Source organism: Oncorhynchus tshawytscha, linkage group LG08, assembly GCF_018296145.1.
Source record: "Oncorhynchus tshawytscha isolate Ot180627B linkage group LG08, Otsh_v2.0, whole genome shotgun sequence".
NCBI lineage: Eukaryota > Metazoa > Chordata > Actinopteri > Salmoniformes > Salmonidae > Oncorhynchus > Oncorhynchus tshawytscha.
In genome coordinates, this window is record NC_056436.1 from 76,954,475 (window position 1) to 76,973,486 (window position 19,012).

The 19,012-nt window shown below is 44.3% G+C and overlaps 1 protein-coding gene across 1 annotated transcript in view; it reads left to right on the top strand.

The window, feature by feature from the left end:
• Positions 1–19,012, top strand: part of LOC112235230 (SH3 domain and tetratricopeptide repeat-containing protein 2) — a 43,765-nt gene that overhangs the window by 19,282 nt on the left and 5,471 nt on the right. The window contains exons 15-25 of the mRNA XM_042326323.1: positions 166–397; positions 565–891; positions 2,034–2,254; positions 3,826–3,992; positions 4,536–4,713; positions 6,504–6,654; positions 7,230–7,352; positions 7,646–7,796; positions 8,538–8,734; positions 9,427–10,453; positions 16,687–16,763. Coding sequence (XP_042182257.1) covers positions 166–397; positions 565–891; positions 2,034–2,254; positions 3,826–3,992; positions 4,536–4,713; positions 6,504–6,654; positions 7,230–7,352; positions 7,646–7,796; positions 8,538–8,734; positions 9,427–10,453; positions 16,687–16,763 — 2,851 coding nt within the window. The remainder of the gene's footprint in view (positions 1–165; positions 398–564; positions 892–2,033; positions 2,255–3,825; positions 3,993–4,535; positions 4,714–6,503; positions 6,655–7,229; positions 7,353–7,645; positions 7,797–8,537; positions 8,735–9,426; positions 10,454–16,686; positions 16,764–19,012) is intronic.

A 19,012-nucleotide genomic window follows, 5' to 3' on the forward strand; every position in this document is an offset into this window, starting at 1 on the left:
CAATTCTTTTGACCAGGTCCTATAGTGCTCTGGTCAAAAATAGTGCACTATATAGGGAATAGGGTGCCATGTTGGACACACTCTATGTCCTTTGTTTCGATATATCTGTGAAAAGTTTGTTATAAATCAAATATATAGTTATTATTTGTACGATTATTAATATAGAAAGATAGATGACGCCCTGCCCTTCGTGGAGCGCCTCCAGTTCCTCACCGTTACCCTGTCTGCTGAGGAGGGGCGCCCCATCGCCCCCCTGGACCTCAACTGGCTCCTGTCCCGGCTCTACCACCGTAAATACATGCCCTACCTGGCCCTGGCATCACTCAGCCTTGACTCTGGACAGGATCACTCACTACAGGACGCCTTCCACAGGATAGAACTGTTCAGCAGGAACTCGGTAGGCTACTGTTTGTTTGTTAGGCCATCACATTATAATATTCCAAAAACAAATGACATATTGATACAAAGTATACAACAGACACATTGGAAATATCCGACACTCAAACCAAAAAATTCGAAATAACATATCGTTCTTTAACTGTTTTACATGTACATTTTCCATAGGTGCGTCTGAATCCGCGATGGAAAGAGGGGACGTCTCTTCTCCCTGCCCAGATCGTGGTGTATCTTCAGCAGGCTCTGGCCATTGCGGAGCGGGGTGAGGACCTTAAGACCCAGAGGGACCTGTGTCTGGGCTTGGCCTGTGTGTACCAGAAACACGGTGCCCTGGTGAAGGCCCTGCCCTGTGCCCAGCAGGCTGTACAGACCGGGGGAGGTATCAATGAGGAGGAGGGGTTCGAGGCTTCAGTACTGCTGGGATGGTTGTTAGTCCTGACGGGAGAGCCTGAGAGGGCACAGCACACCCTGCAGCCACTACTGCAGTCTCTACAGGTAACTACAGTCTCTACAGCTAACTGCAGTCTCTACAGGTAACTACAGTCTCTACAGGTAACTACAGTCTCTACAGGTAACTACAGTCTCTACAGGTAACTACAGTCTCTACAGGTAACTACAGTCTCTACAGGTAACTACAGTCTCTACAGCTAACTACGGTCTCTACAGGTAACTGCAGTCTCTACAGGTAACTACAGTCTCTACAGGTAACTACAGTGTCTATAGGTAACTACAGTCTCTACAGGTAACTACAGTCTCTACAGGTAACTACGGTCTCTACAGGTAACTGCAGTCTCTACAGGTAACTACAGTCTCTACAGGTAACTACAGTGTCTATAGGTAACTGCAGTCTCTACAGGTAACTACAGTCTCTACAGGTAACTACAGTCTCTACAGCTAACTGCAGTCTCTACAGGTAACTACAGTCTCTACAGGTAACAACAGTCTCTACAGCTAACTGCAGTCTCTACAGGTAACTACAGTCTCTACAGGTAACTACAGTCTCTACAGGTAACTACGGTCTCTACAGGTAACTGCAGTCTCTACAGGTAACTACAGTCTCTACAGGTAACTACAGTGTCTATAGGTAACTACAGTCTCTACAGGTAACTACAGTCTCTACAGGTAACTACAGTGTCTATAGGTAACTACAGTCTCTACAGGTAACTACAGTCTCTACAGGTAACTACAGTGTCTATAGGTAACTACAGTCTCTACAGGTAACTACAGTCTCTACAGGTAACTACAGTCTCTACAGGTAACTACAGTCTCTACAGGTAACTACAGTCTCTACAGGTAACTACAGTGTCTACAGGTAACTACAGTCTCTACAGGTAACTACAGTCTCTACAGGTAACTACAGTCTCTACAGGTAACTACGTCTCTACAGGTAACTATTAAAGGTAACTAACTACATTACAGAATATCTAAACTATTGTGAGTATTATTACCATAGTCAACATTGACCCCTAGTCCTCATCCACTGCACACTTGTTTAGCTCTGAAAGAACTGGTCAGATGTAAGGAACAAGGTAGCAGCTCTTGCCACCTGCTCGTGTTACAGTAGTTTTTAACAGGACTTGTAAAGATCTTGTAATCAATGAATCATTCGTACCTCTATCTCCTCTCCTTTCTTTCAGGGAACCGACAGCCCGACCCAGAGGGGAGTGGTCCACAACCTGCTGGCTCTGTGTCTGCGGCGACAGGGTCGTATCGCAGAGGCCGGAAGCCACCTCCACCACGCCCTCACCATCTCCAGGGAGAGTGGCAACCAGAGGAACCAGGCCCTGGCCCTCGCCAACCTGGGCTGCCTGGCACTGGGCGTGGGGGCACCCACACTGGCAGAACGATTCCTATTCAGGTCAGCAAGGAGGGAGGGTGTGTGGGGTGGATGGGGCAGTGGGTCAGTTGTGTGTGTGTGTGAACAGTAGGTGGATGCTTACATCCATGAGTGTTATGTTTGAAATACTATTAATGTTAGAATGTTAGTGTCTGTATATCTACATGGTTGTAACCTGCTGAGTGAGACTGGTCTGTATCTACATGGTTTTAACCTGCTGAGTGAGACTGGTCTGTATCTCAACATGGTTGTAACCTGCTGAGTGAGACTGGTCTGTATCTACATGGTTGTAACCTGCTGAGTGAGACTGGTCTGTATCTACATGGTTGTAACCTGCTGAGTGAGACTGGTCTGTATCTAACATGGTTGTAACCTGCTGAGTGAGACTGGTCTGTATCTACATGGTTGTAACCTGCTGAGTGAGACTGGTCTGTATCTAACATGGTTGTAACCTGCTGAATGAGACTGGTCTGTTTATCTACATGGTTGTAACCTGTTGAGTGAGACTGGTCTGTATCTACATGGTTGTAACCTGCTGAATGAGACTGGTCTGTATCTACATGGTTGTAACCTGCTGAGTGAGACTGGTCTGTATATCTAATGGTTGTAACCTGCTGAGTGAGACTGGTCTGTATATCTACATGGTTGTAACCTGCTGAGTGAGACTGGTCTGTATCTACATGGTTGTAACCTGCTGAGTGAGACTGGTCTGTTTATCTACATGGTTGTAACCTGCTGAGTGAGACTGGTCTGTATCTACATGGTTGTAACCTGTTGAGTGAGACTGGTCTGTATCTATCTACTGGTCTGTGTATCTACATGGTTGTAACCTGCTGAGTGAGACTGGTCTGTTTATCTACATGGTTGTAACCTACTGAGTGAGACTGGTCTGTATCTACATGGTTGTAACCTGTTGAGTGAGACTGGTCTGTATCTACATGGTTGTAACCTGCTGAGTGAGACTGGTCTGTTTATCTACATGGTTGTAACCTGCTGAGTGAGACTGGTCTGTATCTACATGGTTGTAACCTGCTGAGTGAGACTGGTCTGTATCTACATGGTTGTAACCTGCTGAGTGAGACTGGTCTGTATCTACATGGTTGTAACCTGCTGAGTGAGACTGGTCTGTATATCTACATGGTTGTAACCTGCTGAGTGAGACTGGTCTGTATCTACATGGTTGTAACCTGCTGAGTGAGACTGGTCTGTATATCTACATGGTTGTAACCTGCTGAGTGAGACTGGTCTGTATCTACATGGTTGTAACCTGCTGAGTGAGACTGGTCTGTTTATCTACATGGTTGTAACCTGCTGAATGAGACTGGTCTGTTTATCTACATGGTTGTAAACTGCTGAGTGAGACTGGTCTGTATCTACATGGTTGTAACCTGCTGAGTGAGACTGGTCTGTTTATCTACATGGTTGTAACCTGCTGAGTGAGACTGGTCTGTTTATCGACATGGTTGTAACCTGTTGAGTGAGACTGGTCTGTATCTACATGGTTGTAACCTGCTGAGTGAGACTGGTCTGTATCTCTACATGGTTGTAACCCGTTGAATGAGTGTAACTGTTTTCTACTGTATTTCGCTCAGGTCTCTGTGGTTGTTCCTGGAGATCTGGGAGAGTCCCGTTGACGAGGAGCACGTCCAGACCTACCTATGGCTGGGGCGGAGCTACAAGGACAGGGGGAGGAGCCAGGACGTCAGGCTGTGTTTTGAGATGGGCCTCCTCATATCCCTCCAGGCCAGGAACCTCCATAGTGAGTTACCTTAACCCTAACCCTCCAGGCCAGGAACCTCCATAGTGAGTTACCTTAACCCTAACCCTCCAGGCCAGGAACCTCCATAGTGAGTTACCTTAACCCTAACCCTCCAGGCCAGGAACCTCCATAGTGAGTTACCTTAACCCTAACCCTCCAGGCCAGGAACCTCCATAGTGAGTTATCTTAACCCTACCCTCCAGGCCAGGAACCTCCATAGTGAGTTACCTTAACCCTAACCCTCCAGGCCAGGAACCTCCATAGTGAGTTACCTTAACCCTAACCCTCCAGGCCAGGAACCTCCATAGTGAGTTACCTTAACCCTAACCCTCCAGGCCAGGAACCTCCATAGTGAGTTACCTTAACCCTAACCCTCCACGCCAGGAACTGACACGTTTAATAATACTGTCAAAACTAACCCTAATCCAAAACCTAACATTAACGCTAGTTCAACCAAACTATGAAAGACAACAACCAATGACGATTATTGCATGTAAATCAAAAGTAGCCACTATCGGTCCTCTGTCCTCTCTCTCTCTCTAGGTCAGATGGTGGTGGCTAAAGTCCTGAGTCGTCACTACGCCGACGTACTGCTGTATGGACAGAGTATCCTCTACTATGAGCACTGTGTGTCTGTGTCCAGGGACCTGAAGGACAAGAGACTAGAGGGAGAATATCTAGAGATCCTCAGTAGCCTCTACCTGTCCCTCAATACTGAGAAGTAGGTTTATATATCTGTCTGTCTCTACCTCTCCCTCAATACTGAGAAGTAGGTTAATATATCTGTCTGTCTGTCTGTCTCTACCTCTCCCTCAATACTGACAAAGTAGGTGTATATATCTGTCTGTCTGTCTGTCTCTACCTCTCCCTCAATACTGAGAAATAGGTTTGTATATCTGTCTGTCTGTCTTTCTCTACCTCTCCCTCAATACTGAGAAGTAGGTTTGTATATCTGTCTGTCTGTCTTTCTCTACCTCTCCCTCAATACTGAGAAGTAGGTTTGTATATCTGTCTGTCTGTCTGTCTTTCTCTACCTCTCCCTCAATACTGAGAAGTAGGTTTATATATCACTGTCTGTCTCTACCTCTCCCTCAATACTGAGAAATAGGTTTGTATATCACTGTCTGTCTCTACCTCTCCCTCAATACTGAGAAGTAGGTTTGTATATCACTGTCTTCTCTCTACCTCTCCCTCAATACTGAGAAATAGGTTTGTATATCTGTCTGTCTGTCTTTCTCTACCTCTCCCTCAATACTGAGAAGTAGGTTTGTATATCTGTCTGTCTGTCTGTCTTTCTCTACCTCTCCCTCAATACTGAGAAGTAGGTTTATATATCACTGTCTGTCTCTACCTCTCCCTCAATACTGAGAAGTAGGTTTGTATATCACTGTCTGTCTCTACCTCTCCCTCAATACTGAGAAGTAGGTTTGTATATCACTGTCTGTCTCTACCCCTCCCTCAATACTGAGAAGTAGGTTTGTATATCACTGTCTGTCTCTACCTGTCCCTCAATACTGAGAAGTAGGTTTGTATATCTGTCTGTCTGTCTGTCTCTACCTGTCCCTCAATACTGAGAAGTAGGTTTGTATATCACTGTCTGTCTCTACCTCTCCCTCAATACTGAGAAGTAGGTTTGTATATCACTGTCTGTCTCTACCTGTCCCTCAATACTGAGAAGTAGGTTTGTATATCACTGTCTGTCTCTACCTCTCCCTCAATACTGAGAAGTAGGTTTGTATATCTGTCTGTCTGTCTGTCTCTACCTCTCCCTCAATACTGAGAAGTAGGTTTGTATATCACTGTCTGTCTCTACCTCTCCCTCAATACTGAGAAGTAGGTTTGTATATCAATGTCTTTCTCTACCTCTCCCTCAATACTGAGAAGTAGGTTTACATCTCTGTCTGTCTCTACCTCTCCCTCAATACTGAGAAGTAGGTTTACATCTCTGTCTCAATTCTGATCTCTCTCTGTGTCTTTCACGCTGTGTCTCTATCTCCCTCTCTCTCCCTATCAACACTGCAAAATAACTTATTTGGAGTGAATTACTGTTTTGCTATTCTCGGGTCTTCAAGGAAGTCTCTGGACTACAGTAAGCTGTGTCTGAGGATTAATAAAGTTATTCATTTCAAACAGATCATCAAGGAAGTCTCTGGACTACAGTAAGCAGAGTCTGAGGATTAATAAAGATTCATTTCAAACAGATTAATAAAGTTATTCATTTCAAACAGATCTCAAGGAAGTCTCTGGACTTTCACAGATAAGCTGTGTCTGAGGATTAATAAAGTTATTCATTTCAAACAGATCATCAAGGAAGTCTCTGGACTACAGTAAGCTGTGTCTGAGGATTAATAAAGTTATTCATTTCAAACAGATCATCAAGGAAGTCTCTGGACTACAGTAAGCTGTGTCTGAGGATTAATAAAGTTATTCATTTCAAACAGATCATCAAGGAAGTCACTGGACTACAGTAAGCAGAGTCTGAGGATTAATAAAGTTATTCATTTCAAACAGATCATCAAGGAAGTCTCTGGACTACAGTAAGCAGAGTCTGCGTATCTCCATTGACTTGGGGAAGAGAGAGGAAGAGTCAGAGACGTGGCTTCAGGTGGGACGCATCTACTACCTCATCCATGAAGACGAACTGGCGGACATGTACCTACAGGTGAGTCCAGAGAGAAAAGGGGAATAGAGAAAGGGGGAAGAGAGAAAGGGACAGAGAGAAAGGGACAGAGAGAGATCTATTACCTCATCCACAAAGATTAACTGGTTGACCTGTACCACCATGAGAGAGGGGGAGGAATGGAGGAGAAGAAGTAGAGAAGGCAAAGAGGAGAGTGAAAGATAGAAGAGGAGAGAAAGAGGGAAGTAAATTTGTCTCTCTATGTGTGTCTGCATGAACATAAACATTATGGACTCTTATCAGTCAACAACCACAGTGATAACCATCTTCTCCCCATACCTGACCTATAATCACACTGGATCATATCATCTTCATAGCACGTTTTATCATATGATGTCACAATATCTGTCTCTCTATAAACCTTGTTTACAACATCCTGCGTTGCATGATCCAAATGCCAAACAAGAAGGTAAGAGTTTAATGAAGTATATTGCACATGTTATAGTACTGGTACTTTGGCATTTTCCAAAATGTAAATACCATACGAGATGTTCCCTCAGAGCATTGGATTAATATGGTGGTGTATTGATTCTGGATTGATTGTGATTGACTTGCAGGCAGCGGTGAAGACAGCCCTGAGGATGAATGACCCTCGTTTCGCCATGAGTATCTACGAGGAGGCAGGAGATATCTTCTTCAAAGGCCACAGGAACAGACTGGCGTCACTGCCCTTCTACAGGGTGTGGATGAGGGGATGTTATTGAATTGAACTTTATTGATCACCAGAGGAGGAAATTAGGTTGTGGAGGGTCCATCTCCTCCATGAGATTACAGATTGTTATGACTTATTGGTAACATGTATTTCAAAGTTACTGTATAATAGTTTCAATTCAATTGGAAAATGAGTGACACATAAGATTTTAATTGGACTAGTGTGCCATTTTACACACATTTATAACAGGCTTTATACCATGGCCTGAGCCTGTTAAAAGCAACACATTATAACACCGGTGGTTCTCTGCTCTTGTTTTAGGACGGCAGTCTCCCGTTTGCTCGGAGCATCCATGACGTCCACTCAGAGTTCAGACTGCTGAGTAAACTGACTGAACTACTGATGACCCAGGAAGAGTATGAAGAGGCTCTACAGTACGCCATTCTGGCTGTACAGATCAGCACCAAAACAGGTAATGTAGGGAGGGAGGGAGGGAGGGAGGGGAGGGGGAGAGAGAGGGATGGAGGGAGGGGAGGGAGGGGGAGGGAGGGAGGGAGGGAGGGAGGGAGGGAGGGAGGGAGGGAGGGAGGGAGGGAGGGAGGGAGGGAGGGAGGGAGGGAGGGAGGGAGGGAGGGAGGAGGGAGGGAGGGAGGGAGGGGGGGAGGGAGGGAGGGAGGGAGGGAGGGAGGGAGGGAGGGAGGGAGGGAGGGAGGGAGGGAGGGAGGGAGGGAGGGAGGGAGGGAGGGAGGGAGGGAGGGAGGGAGGGAGGGGGGAGAGAGAGAGGGAGGGAGGGAGGGAGGATGGGAGGGAGGGAGGGAGGGAGGGAGGGAGGGGGAGAGGAGAGGGAGGGAGGGAGGGAGGGAGGGAGGGATGGAGGGAGGGAGGGAGGGAGGGAGGGAGGGAGGGAGGGAGGGAGGGAGGGAGGGAGGGAGGGAGGGAGGGAGGGAGGGAGGGAGGGAGGGAGGGAGGGAGGGAGGGAGGGAGGGAGGGAGGGAGGGAGGATGGGAGGGAGGGAGGGAGGGAGGGAGGATGGGAAGGAGGGAGGGATGTAGGGAGGGAGGGGCACTTTTATTACCTGGACCGGGATTTGAAGCAGCAACCCTTCAGCTTCCAGCTACTGGTCTGCTTCCTATAACCAGGACTACCAATCCTGGTTTGAATCTGTTCATTCCATTCATGTAGATAACCATCCTGCGATGTTATTGTCCTCCAGGTGTGTGTGTGAACGAGCGCGCAGCGTACCACCGTCTGGCTACAGTGTACTACAGTCTGGAGCAGTATGAGATGACAGAGAACTACTACCTCAAGTCTCTGTCTCTCAGCCCTGCTGTACTGCAGCACCCCCTGGAGGCTAGATACTACACCAAGCTCTACTGCAGGCTGGGGGACCTGACCCTGCACAAACTAAAGGTAAAGGCCCCGGCTCTGAAGGGCAGAAGTACTGCTGATTGTCTTTACTATCGGTAGTTCATTAATCTGTATAGGCTTTCCAGTTGAATAGCACTACAGCATGTGAGAGAGAGGGGGACAGAGAGCGAGGAGAGAGAGAGAGCAGTGGTGGAAAAAGAAAACCGCTAGCTGACTTGGAAACATACAAGACGAACTGGCACAGAGAGACATGAAACACAGGGATAAATACACTGGGAAAAATAAGCGACACCAGGAGGGGGTGGAGACAATCACGAGGACAGGTGAAACAGATCAGGGCGTGACAAAGCAGGGATGTTCTCTTGATAAGTGCTTGAATTAGACCATTTTCCTGTCCTGCTAAACATTCAAAATATAACGAGTACTTTTGGGTGTCAGGGAAAATGTATGGAGTAAAAAGATTTTCTTTAGGAATGTAGTGAAGTAAAAGTAAAAGTAGTCAAAAATATAAATAGTAAAGTACAGATACTCCAAAAAATGACTTAAATAGTACTTTAAAGTATTTTTACTTAAGTACTTTACACCACTGATAGATAGTAACAAACCCTTTAAAGCTATTAATGAATACATTACCTAAAAGGCCAATTATTCCCAACACCTCTGTCCTCCTCCTCTCCCCCCATATCCCCCCCCTCCCTCCTCTCCTCCATCTCCCCCACCCTCCTTCTCCCCAGGATGCCTATGACTCGGTGGGCTACTTCCAGCTGGCTCTAGCTGCTGCACTGGAGGACCGTGCCAACCCGCAGGCGCTGTATGTGGTCTACATGAAGCTGGCAGAGATCCATGCCAACCATATGCCAGACCCACTCCTCTGCCAGGCTTACAGGGAAAGAGCACAGAGCCTGAGGAGGGAACTCTCTGGGCTGGAAGAGATAGATGGGAGGGAAGGAGAGACAGAGGAGTGGAGAGGAGAGATGGAGGGCAAAGGAGAGACAGAGACAGAGGGAAGAGAAGAGACAGAGGGAAGAGAAGAGACGGAGGGCAGAGGAGAGATGGAGGGGAGAGGAGAGACAGAGACAGAGGGAAGAGAAGAGACAGAGGGGAGAGGAGAGATGGAGGGGAGAGGAGAGACAGAGACAGAGGGAAGAGAAGAGACAGAGGGGAGAGGAGTAGTAACATGTGATACAGACCTGAAGACGAGAAAAACAGTTATGGAGGAGACCGAGTCAGAGACTGGATGCAGTGAGCATACAGATACTATCCCCAAAGAGGCTATTGACATGGACAGTGCACAGAGCCTGAGTTTGGAGCCTGCTGGACTACAGGACATGGAGGGGAGAGACACAGAGGGACAACACACAGGACTTGGAGACATGGAGAGGGGAGACACAGAGGGACAACACACAGGACTTGGAGACACGGAGAGGGGAGACACAGAGGGACAACACACAGGACTTGGAGACACGGAGAGGGGAGACACAGAGGGACAACACACAGGACTTGGAGACATGGAGAGGGGAGACACAGAGGGACAACACACAGGACTTGGAGACATGGAGAGGGGAGACACAGAGGACAACACACAGGACTTGGAGACATGGAGAGGGGAGACACAGAGGGACAACACACAGGACTTGGAGACACGGAGAGGGGAGACACAGAGGGACAACACACAGGACTTGGAGACACGGAGAGGGGAGACACAGAGGGACAACACACAGGACTTGGAGACATGGAGAGGGGAGACACAGAGGGACAACACACAGGACTTGGAGACATGGAGAGGGGAGACACAGAGGGACAACACACAGGACTTGGAGACATGGAGAGGGGAGACACAGAGGGACAACACACAGGACTTGGAGACATGGAGAGGGGAGACACAGAGGGACAACACACAGGACTTGGAGACACAGAGAGGGGAGAGACAGAGATAGGACACCCAGACACTACAGAGAAACAGCATCCAGTTACCAAAAAGAGAGAAGCAGAGACTGAGACTGGATGTGGTGACTCTATCGATGCAGAAGCAAATTCCAAAGATGCTAACTGTAAGGATAGCAGTCACACCAATGCAGATAGCCATGAAGCCGATTCTGATGTGTTTAAAGTAGACAGAGACACCAGTCACTCAAATCCAGACAAGATCCTCCCATGGGCTACTCACATAGACCAAGACACTGACACTACAGACACAAGCCCTTGTCAAGCAGACGTTGAACACACACAGAATGACTATACAACAACAAGCAGTGCATGTGTAGACACTACAATAACAGAGGACACTGGCAGTATAGACAGAATACCTTGTGACCCTAACAACACTGAGACTATGCCAACAGAAACATGCATCAAACATAGCGACTCAACGGCCACAGATACAGATACAGACACACCCTACAAAGACAGCCCTACAGACAGCAGTCACACAGACACAGATACAGACATAGACTCCTTTCAAAGACAGACACATAGGTAACCCACAAAGACAGCCCTACAGACACGGACATGTTGTTGATGTTGAGTGTGCAAACAGTAACGTTAGAAAGACAGACAGACGCTGTTCAGCCACAGACTGAGCAGGATGATGATAGATCTGTTCACACCCTCACAGACACTCTCCATAAAGATAGTATCAGTCCTACAGACATCACACAGACAAAGATGTCGGCCATCTTTACTATGGTCTACTGTAGCAATGACAGTGTGTTTTTTTAACATTAATAGTATGTCTGTATGTAATTATGAATGCGTAACTTTTCTGTAGTTTACATGCTCTGTATATTACAGAGGTTTATCAAGCTTTTGTAAATATGTCGTTTTTATAACTGAATTAAAGTTATGTATGACTTGAGCTTAGTGTTTGTTTTGTATTATTCAGTTGTAAGGATTTGGCAATGAACACTAACATACTGTACAAACTCAAAATAACAAACAGATCATTTCATCTATTCAATATTTCTAAATAGTTTGTTTTTCACTGGCCAATACATAGTACATTTCAGCATATCAGGCCATATTGTCACAGAAATATTAAATTAATAAAGATATTAGGAAAATATCCTCCATTTTTTTTATGGAACATTCCAAATACTGTTCGGTCACACCTGCTGGATAGTGCTCCTCTTATAAGTCCACAAACTATCCACGGTGGTGGAGAGTAGGCAGGCAGCGATCATTTGGACATTTTAAATCTAAAAACCAATGGATCATTTGCAACCAACAAGCGGATTTAACGCACAGCACTGGGATTCCTTAAAACAATACTAACAGGAGATTACATGCACCAGTGTGTTAAAACAATACTACCGGGAGATTACATGCACCAATGTGTTAAAACAATACTACCGGGAGATTACATGCACCAGTGTGTTAAAACAATACTACCGGGAGATTACATGCACCAGTGTGTTAAAACAATACTACTGGGAGATTACATGCACCAGTGTGTTAAAACAATACTACTGGGAGATTACATGCACCAGTGTGTTAAAACAATACTACCGGGAGATTACATTCACCAGTGTGTTAAAACAATACTTGGGAGATTACAACACCAAAAACAATACTAGAATTAAATTCACCAGTGTGTTAAAACAATACTACCGGGAGATTACATGCACCAGTGTGTTAAAACAATACTACTGGGAGATTACATTCACCAGTGTGTTAAAACAATACTACTGGGTTCTTACATGCACCAGTGTGTTAAAATTGACTATCAGGAAAATGGAAATGCACCAGTGTGTTAAAAAAAATACTACTGTAAGAATATACATTCACCAGTGTGTTAAAACAATACTACCGGAGATTACACGAACCAGTGTGTTAAAACAATACTACCGGGTATAGTTACAGTTCAGTACAGTGTAGTTAAAACAAACTTGCTTGCACAAAAACACTATAATAAACCATGTAAATCATTTTAGTTGTTACCGTGTCAATCATTAGACACTGTACCACACAGCTGGGTCAGGTTCTCTACGCTAATTTTAGATGTGGACAGTTCAATTAAATATTGACCTATCAGGAAAATGGAAATTAGCAAGGTTGGAAAGTAATAAAAAAGATTTATTGTAAGAATATAGACCCAGTGAATCATAAGGAACTCGAGAACAGTAAACTTGGGTAGAGTATAGTTCAGTTCAGTACAGTGTAGTACAGTACAGTAGACAAATTACACTATAATTTAATGTAAACATTTTAGATTAACAATCATATTGGCTTCATTTTGTTACTAATTTTAGATGTGGACAGTTCAGGAACACTTTATTTTCCACTTGGTCATACTGTATTAGACTAGTTATTAATGGATGACATACTGTATTAGACTAGTTATTAATGGATGACATACTGTATTAGACTAGTTATTAATGGATGACATACTGTATTAGACTAGCTATTAATGGATGACATACTGTATTAGACTAGTTATTAATGGATGACGTACTGTATTAGACTAGTTATTAATGGGTGACATACTGTATTAGACTAGTTATTAATGGGTGACATACTGTGTTTTACTAGTTATTAATGGATGACATACTGTATTAGACAAATTATTAATTGGATGACATTCTGTATTAGACTAGTTATTAATACTGTATACATACTGTATTAGACTAGTTATTAATGGATGCCATACTGTATTAGACTAGTTATTAATGGATGACATACTGTATTAGACTAGTTAATAATGGATGACATACTGTATTAGACTAGTTATTAATGGATGACATACTGTATTAGACTAGTTATTAATGGATGACATTCTGTATTAGACTAGTTATTAATGGATGACATACTGTGTTCTACTAGTTATTTATGGATGACATACTGTATTAGACTATTTATTAATTGGATGACATTCTGTATTAGACTAGTTATTAATGGATGACATACTGTATTAGACTAGTTATTAATGGATGACATACTGTATTAGACTAGTTAATAATGGATGACATACTCTATTAGACTAGTTATTAATGGATGACATACTGTATTAGACTAGTTATTAATGGATGACATACTGTATTAGACTAGTTATTAATGGATGACATACTGTATTAGACTAGTTATTAATTGATGACATACTGTATTAGACTAGTTATTAATGGATGACATACTGTATAACACTAGTTATTAATGGATGACATACTGTATAACACTAGTTATTAATGGATGACATACTGTATTACCACTAGTTATTAATGGATGACATACTGTATTACAACTAGTTATTGATGGATTACATACTGTATTAAGACTAGTTAATAATGGATGACATATTGTATAACACTAGTTATTAATGGATGACATACTGTATTAAGACTAGTTAATAATGGATGACATACTGTATTAGACATCAATGGGTTCCCAAATATGAATGGATAGATGGCACCCACATCACCATAAAAGCACGGTCCCCAAACAAGTTCAACTATGTGAACAGAAAAGGCTTCCAGTCTTATTGTGGAGATGCTAGGTTGTGATGCGTAAAAGACGCTGCTGAATGGTGGCAAGTTGGCCAGGTGGAACGCAACACTCCATTCTGCTGTCATATCTTTCACATCATTATACTGAAGATTCATCTTTATCAAACGTTCTCTGTAATTATTATTACGTTATTAATCTAACTTAATCATGTAACTGTAATTAACTAGGAAGTCGGGGCACCAAGGACAATATTCAGATTACAAGGTTATAATTTTCCTACTATAACTTTCAGATATTTTAATATCTGATCAATTAGTCTTCCAATGAATGAATTATTCTTTATCTCACATTAGTCTCATTCCAAGCGTCGTAAATTGCTGGTTATCTGCACAAACCCATTCTTCACTATGAGTCATCCATACATCAATTGTCTTAAATCACTTATTTACTAACTAAATAAATCACAGAAATGCATAAACAGACAAAAGGGACGTGGGGGTGGACTGAGACACCACAAAGTTGATAATTATACCAATTGAAACGCTAATCCTTTGCACATGAACGCTCACTTTGCAATCAATTGCAATCAATATATATATTTACGCTCAGTGTGTCGTCCTGATCTCTGTTGGAAAGTTTGTTTCTGTTGGAGAGTTTTGTCTGTCCTCTCTTTCTCTCTGCTGTGGTTACAATGGATAGTTGAGAGTAACATTCATTCATGTCGTTATAGAGTAGGTGTTTCGGCGGTTGTCGGTCTTCACGTTCAATGATACCGAATTCCTAGCACAAGACTAGTAATTAATATCAAAGATTTGTTCTTATTCTGTCGGTATCGATAGTCTAAGAGTTTAACCACGAGGTTAAGAATTCAGCTAGAGAAATGCATGGTCTCTACTCAAATTCCCAAGTTGGAAGTTTTATTCGTAACATAGAAAAGGGCTGTCCCATGACGCCAGGTCATGTCTGTGCTCCTGGGGGAGTGCCATTGACTTAGTGAAACTTTAAACAGAAATACAGTTCTCTCACATTAACATAATTACATAGCATCACATCATTTCACCAATAGTTGAATCTCTACTCATTCATTTTATATCACAATTAAATGCAAGCCTCACAACTGAGACTCTTGTATAAACAGGGTTATGGTAATGTCGCTGTACTGTCTCTCATGGGTTTCACAAAATTGTACCAAACGGACCAGTTCGTAGCTAGCTACTTCACCAACCTTTTATATATTCTCCAGAACATGAATACTGTTCAGTTCTCGAGTTATGTGAGGGGGAAGAAATTCCTTTGTTCTCTCTATGTAAACTCACTTCTCTTATACTCTGGCCATGAGGAGAATTTATGACCTGCCTAACAGAGCCTGGCATAGGGAGTATAGAGAGAGGGGGGATGGTGCTCGCTACACCCAAAGAGGTGCTCGCTGTACCCAAGAGGGCAACGTCATGACACTACAGAACAGCTATGGGGCAACGTCATGACACTACAGAACAGCTATGTTGGCGAGGTGGAACGCACAACTCCTTCAGTCTGCAGAACAGCCATGTTGGCCAGATGGAACGCACAACTTCTTCATTCTGCAGAGCAGCTATGTTGGCCAGATGGAACGCACAACTTCTTCAGTCTGCAGAACAGCTATGTTGGCGAGGTGGAACGCACAACTTCTTCATTCTGCAGAACAGCCATGTTGGCCAGATGGAACGCACAACTTCTTCAGTCTGCAGAACAGCTATGTTGGCGAGGTGGAACGCACAACTTCTTCATTCTGCAGAACAGCCATGTTGGCGAGGTGGAACGCACAACTTCTTCATTCTGCAGAACAGCCATGTTGGCCAGATGGAACGCACAACTTCTTCATTCTGCAGAACAGCCATGTTGGCCAGATGGAACGCACAACTTCTTCATTCTGCAGAACAGCCATGTTGGCCAGATGGAACGCACAACTTCTTCATTCTGCAGAACAGCCATGTTGGCCAGATGGAACGCACAACTTCTTCATTCTGCAGAACAGCCATGTTGGCCAGATGGAACGCACAACTCCTTCAGTCTGCAGAGCAGCTATGTTGGCCAGATGGAACGCACAACTTCTTCATTCTGCAGAACAGCCATGTTGGCCAGATGGAACGCACAACTTCTTCATTCTGCAGAACAGCCATGTTGGCCAGATGGAATGCACAACTTCTTCATTCTGCAGAACAGCCATGTTGGCCAGATGGAACGCACAACTCCTTCAGTCTGCAGAGCAGCTATGTTGGCCAGATGGAACGCACAACTTCTTCAGTCTGCAGAACAGCTATGTTGGCGAGGTGGAACGCACGACTCCTTCAGTCTGCAGAACAGCCATGTTGGCCAGATGGAACGCACGACTCCTTCAGTCTGCAGAACAGCCATGTTGGCCAATAAGCCAACAGGTGGGAGCTGTTGAGGATGGATGGCTTATTGGTGAGTGTTGCCTACTTGTGTGAAGTACTGTATATTTGCAATTGCTAAAGCAACTTGAATTGTGCACGTGACTTTCCACACAGTCCTGTTATTGTGATTTATCCCCTTTTCAGCTGTATATCACAGCCTCCTGGTTTCCACCAATCAGAAGGCCCGAATGCACATTTGGACTCTGACCCCTCGACTCCAGGTAAGAGTGGCTGTGGTTGTTGGCTAACGACCATGTTATCTGTGTGTTTACTAGGAACATTCTGTGTGCATCCATAAAGTGAGGTGTAGGTTTCCAGTGGTGGCTTTTATGCTGTCAACAATTCTCAGTCCCAAATAGTTGCTTCCCTACGTTGGTACTGTGCATACTGCACTGTGTAACATACAGCTCATTTGTAAATATATTTCAGATACAACATCTGCATGTTTTTAAATTGTCTGTGCCAGCATTCACTAGTACTATGGACAGTTCGAGAACCTAATAGATGTTTCAGAGACAGTTCTTGAGGCTTGCACATGCACAGAGTAATTTACAACCCTGTGGCACCAGGGCAGATCAGATAAGATCTCCACCAGTCAAGAGAGAGAATCTAGCATGTCAGAGTTATTAATTTCTTTCTCACCAGAGAGATGTTTATATGTTTTGTTGATGTGTATGTGCTGGTATATGAATATGCTTTTCATTCCTGTTATATATTCCTATTGCAGGTGTAAAGGACGTCACACTGCTTGCTTAGAGATTACCACTTCGTCCCGGTTCGGCCCATACCTGGCGCGAACTCGAGACCTCTGCCTCGCAAACACACGAGACCATCCACCCTCAAGCTTTTTCGCTAGCTGAAGAAGCAACGCAAGCTAGACACTTCAGGTTCAGGAGTAAGTTTCACACATGGGGTGGCAGGTAGCCTAGTGGTTAGAGTGTTGGGCCAGTAACCGAAAGGTTGCTGGATTGAATCCCCAAACTGACAAGGTACAAATCTGTAATTCTGTCCCTGATTAAGGCCACTGTTAACCCACTGTTCCCCAGGTGCCGAGGATGTCGATTAAGGCAGCCCCCGCACCTCTCTGATTCAGAGGGGTTGGGTTAAATGTGGAAGACACATTTTGGTTGAAGGCATTCAGTTGTACAACTGACTAGGTATCCTCCTTTCCATCCCATTGTGCTACAAGTATTTTAATACTGTCATATGTGTATTTTTCTTCCCTGTAGAACTCCAGTCCTGTGTATCACACATGAATCACTTTCTAATGTGTGTTGTGGTAATAGACAACATTAAGTTCTGACAGGACCACTCAGATGGGTGAGGGCATACCAGCCAACCGCTCAGAAGGGTGAGGCAATACCAGCCAACCGCTCAGACAGGTGAGGGCATACCAGCTAACCACTCAGACAGGTGAGGGCATACCAGCTAACCGCTCAGACAGGTGAGGGCATACCAGCTAACCACTCAGATGCGTGAGGGCATACAACTTAACCACTCAGATGGGTGAGGGCATACCAGCCAACCGCTCAGACGGGTGAGGGCATACAAGCTAACCACTCAGACGGGTGAGGGCATATCAGCCAATCAATGACCTGCTACTGGCATTAAACAAAGCATGTGTGTCCATGTATGCTGATGATTCAACCATATACACATCAGCAACCACAGCTAATGAACTCATCTGTGAGGGCATACAAACTAACCACACAGATGGGTGAGGGAATACAAGCTAACCGCTCAGATGGGTGAGGGCATACAAGTTAACCGCTCAGACGGGTGAGGGCATACAAGTTAACCGCTCAGATGGGTGAGGGCATACAAGCTAACCGCTCAGATGGGTGAGGGCATACAAGCTAATATAATGTTTAAATACCCTACATTATTCATCTCATATGTATACGTATATACTGTACTCTATATCATCTACTGCATCCTTATGTAATACATGTATCACTAGCCACTTTAACTATGCCACTTTGTTTACATACTCATCTCATATGTATATACTGTACTCGATACCATCTACTGTATCTTGCCTATGCTGCTCTGTACCATCACTCATTCATATATCTTTATGTACATATTCTTTATCCCCTTACACTGTGTATAAGACAGTAGTTTTGAAATTGTTAGTTAGATTACTTGTTGGTTATTACTGCATTGTCGGAACTAGAAGCACAAGCATTTCACTACACTCGCATTAACATCTGCTAACCATGTGTATGTGACAAATAAAATTTTATTTTATTTGATTTAACTGCTCAGATGGGTGAGGGCATACCAGCTAACCGCTCAGATGGGTGAGGGCATACAAGCTAACTGCTCAGATGGGTGAGAGAATACAAGCTAACCGCTCAGATGGGTGAGGGAATACCAGCTAACCGCTCAGATGGGTGAGGGCATACCAGCCAACTGCTCAGATGGGTGAGGGCATACCAGCCAACTGCTCAGATGGGTGAGGGCATAC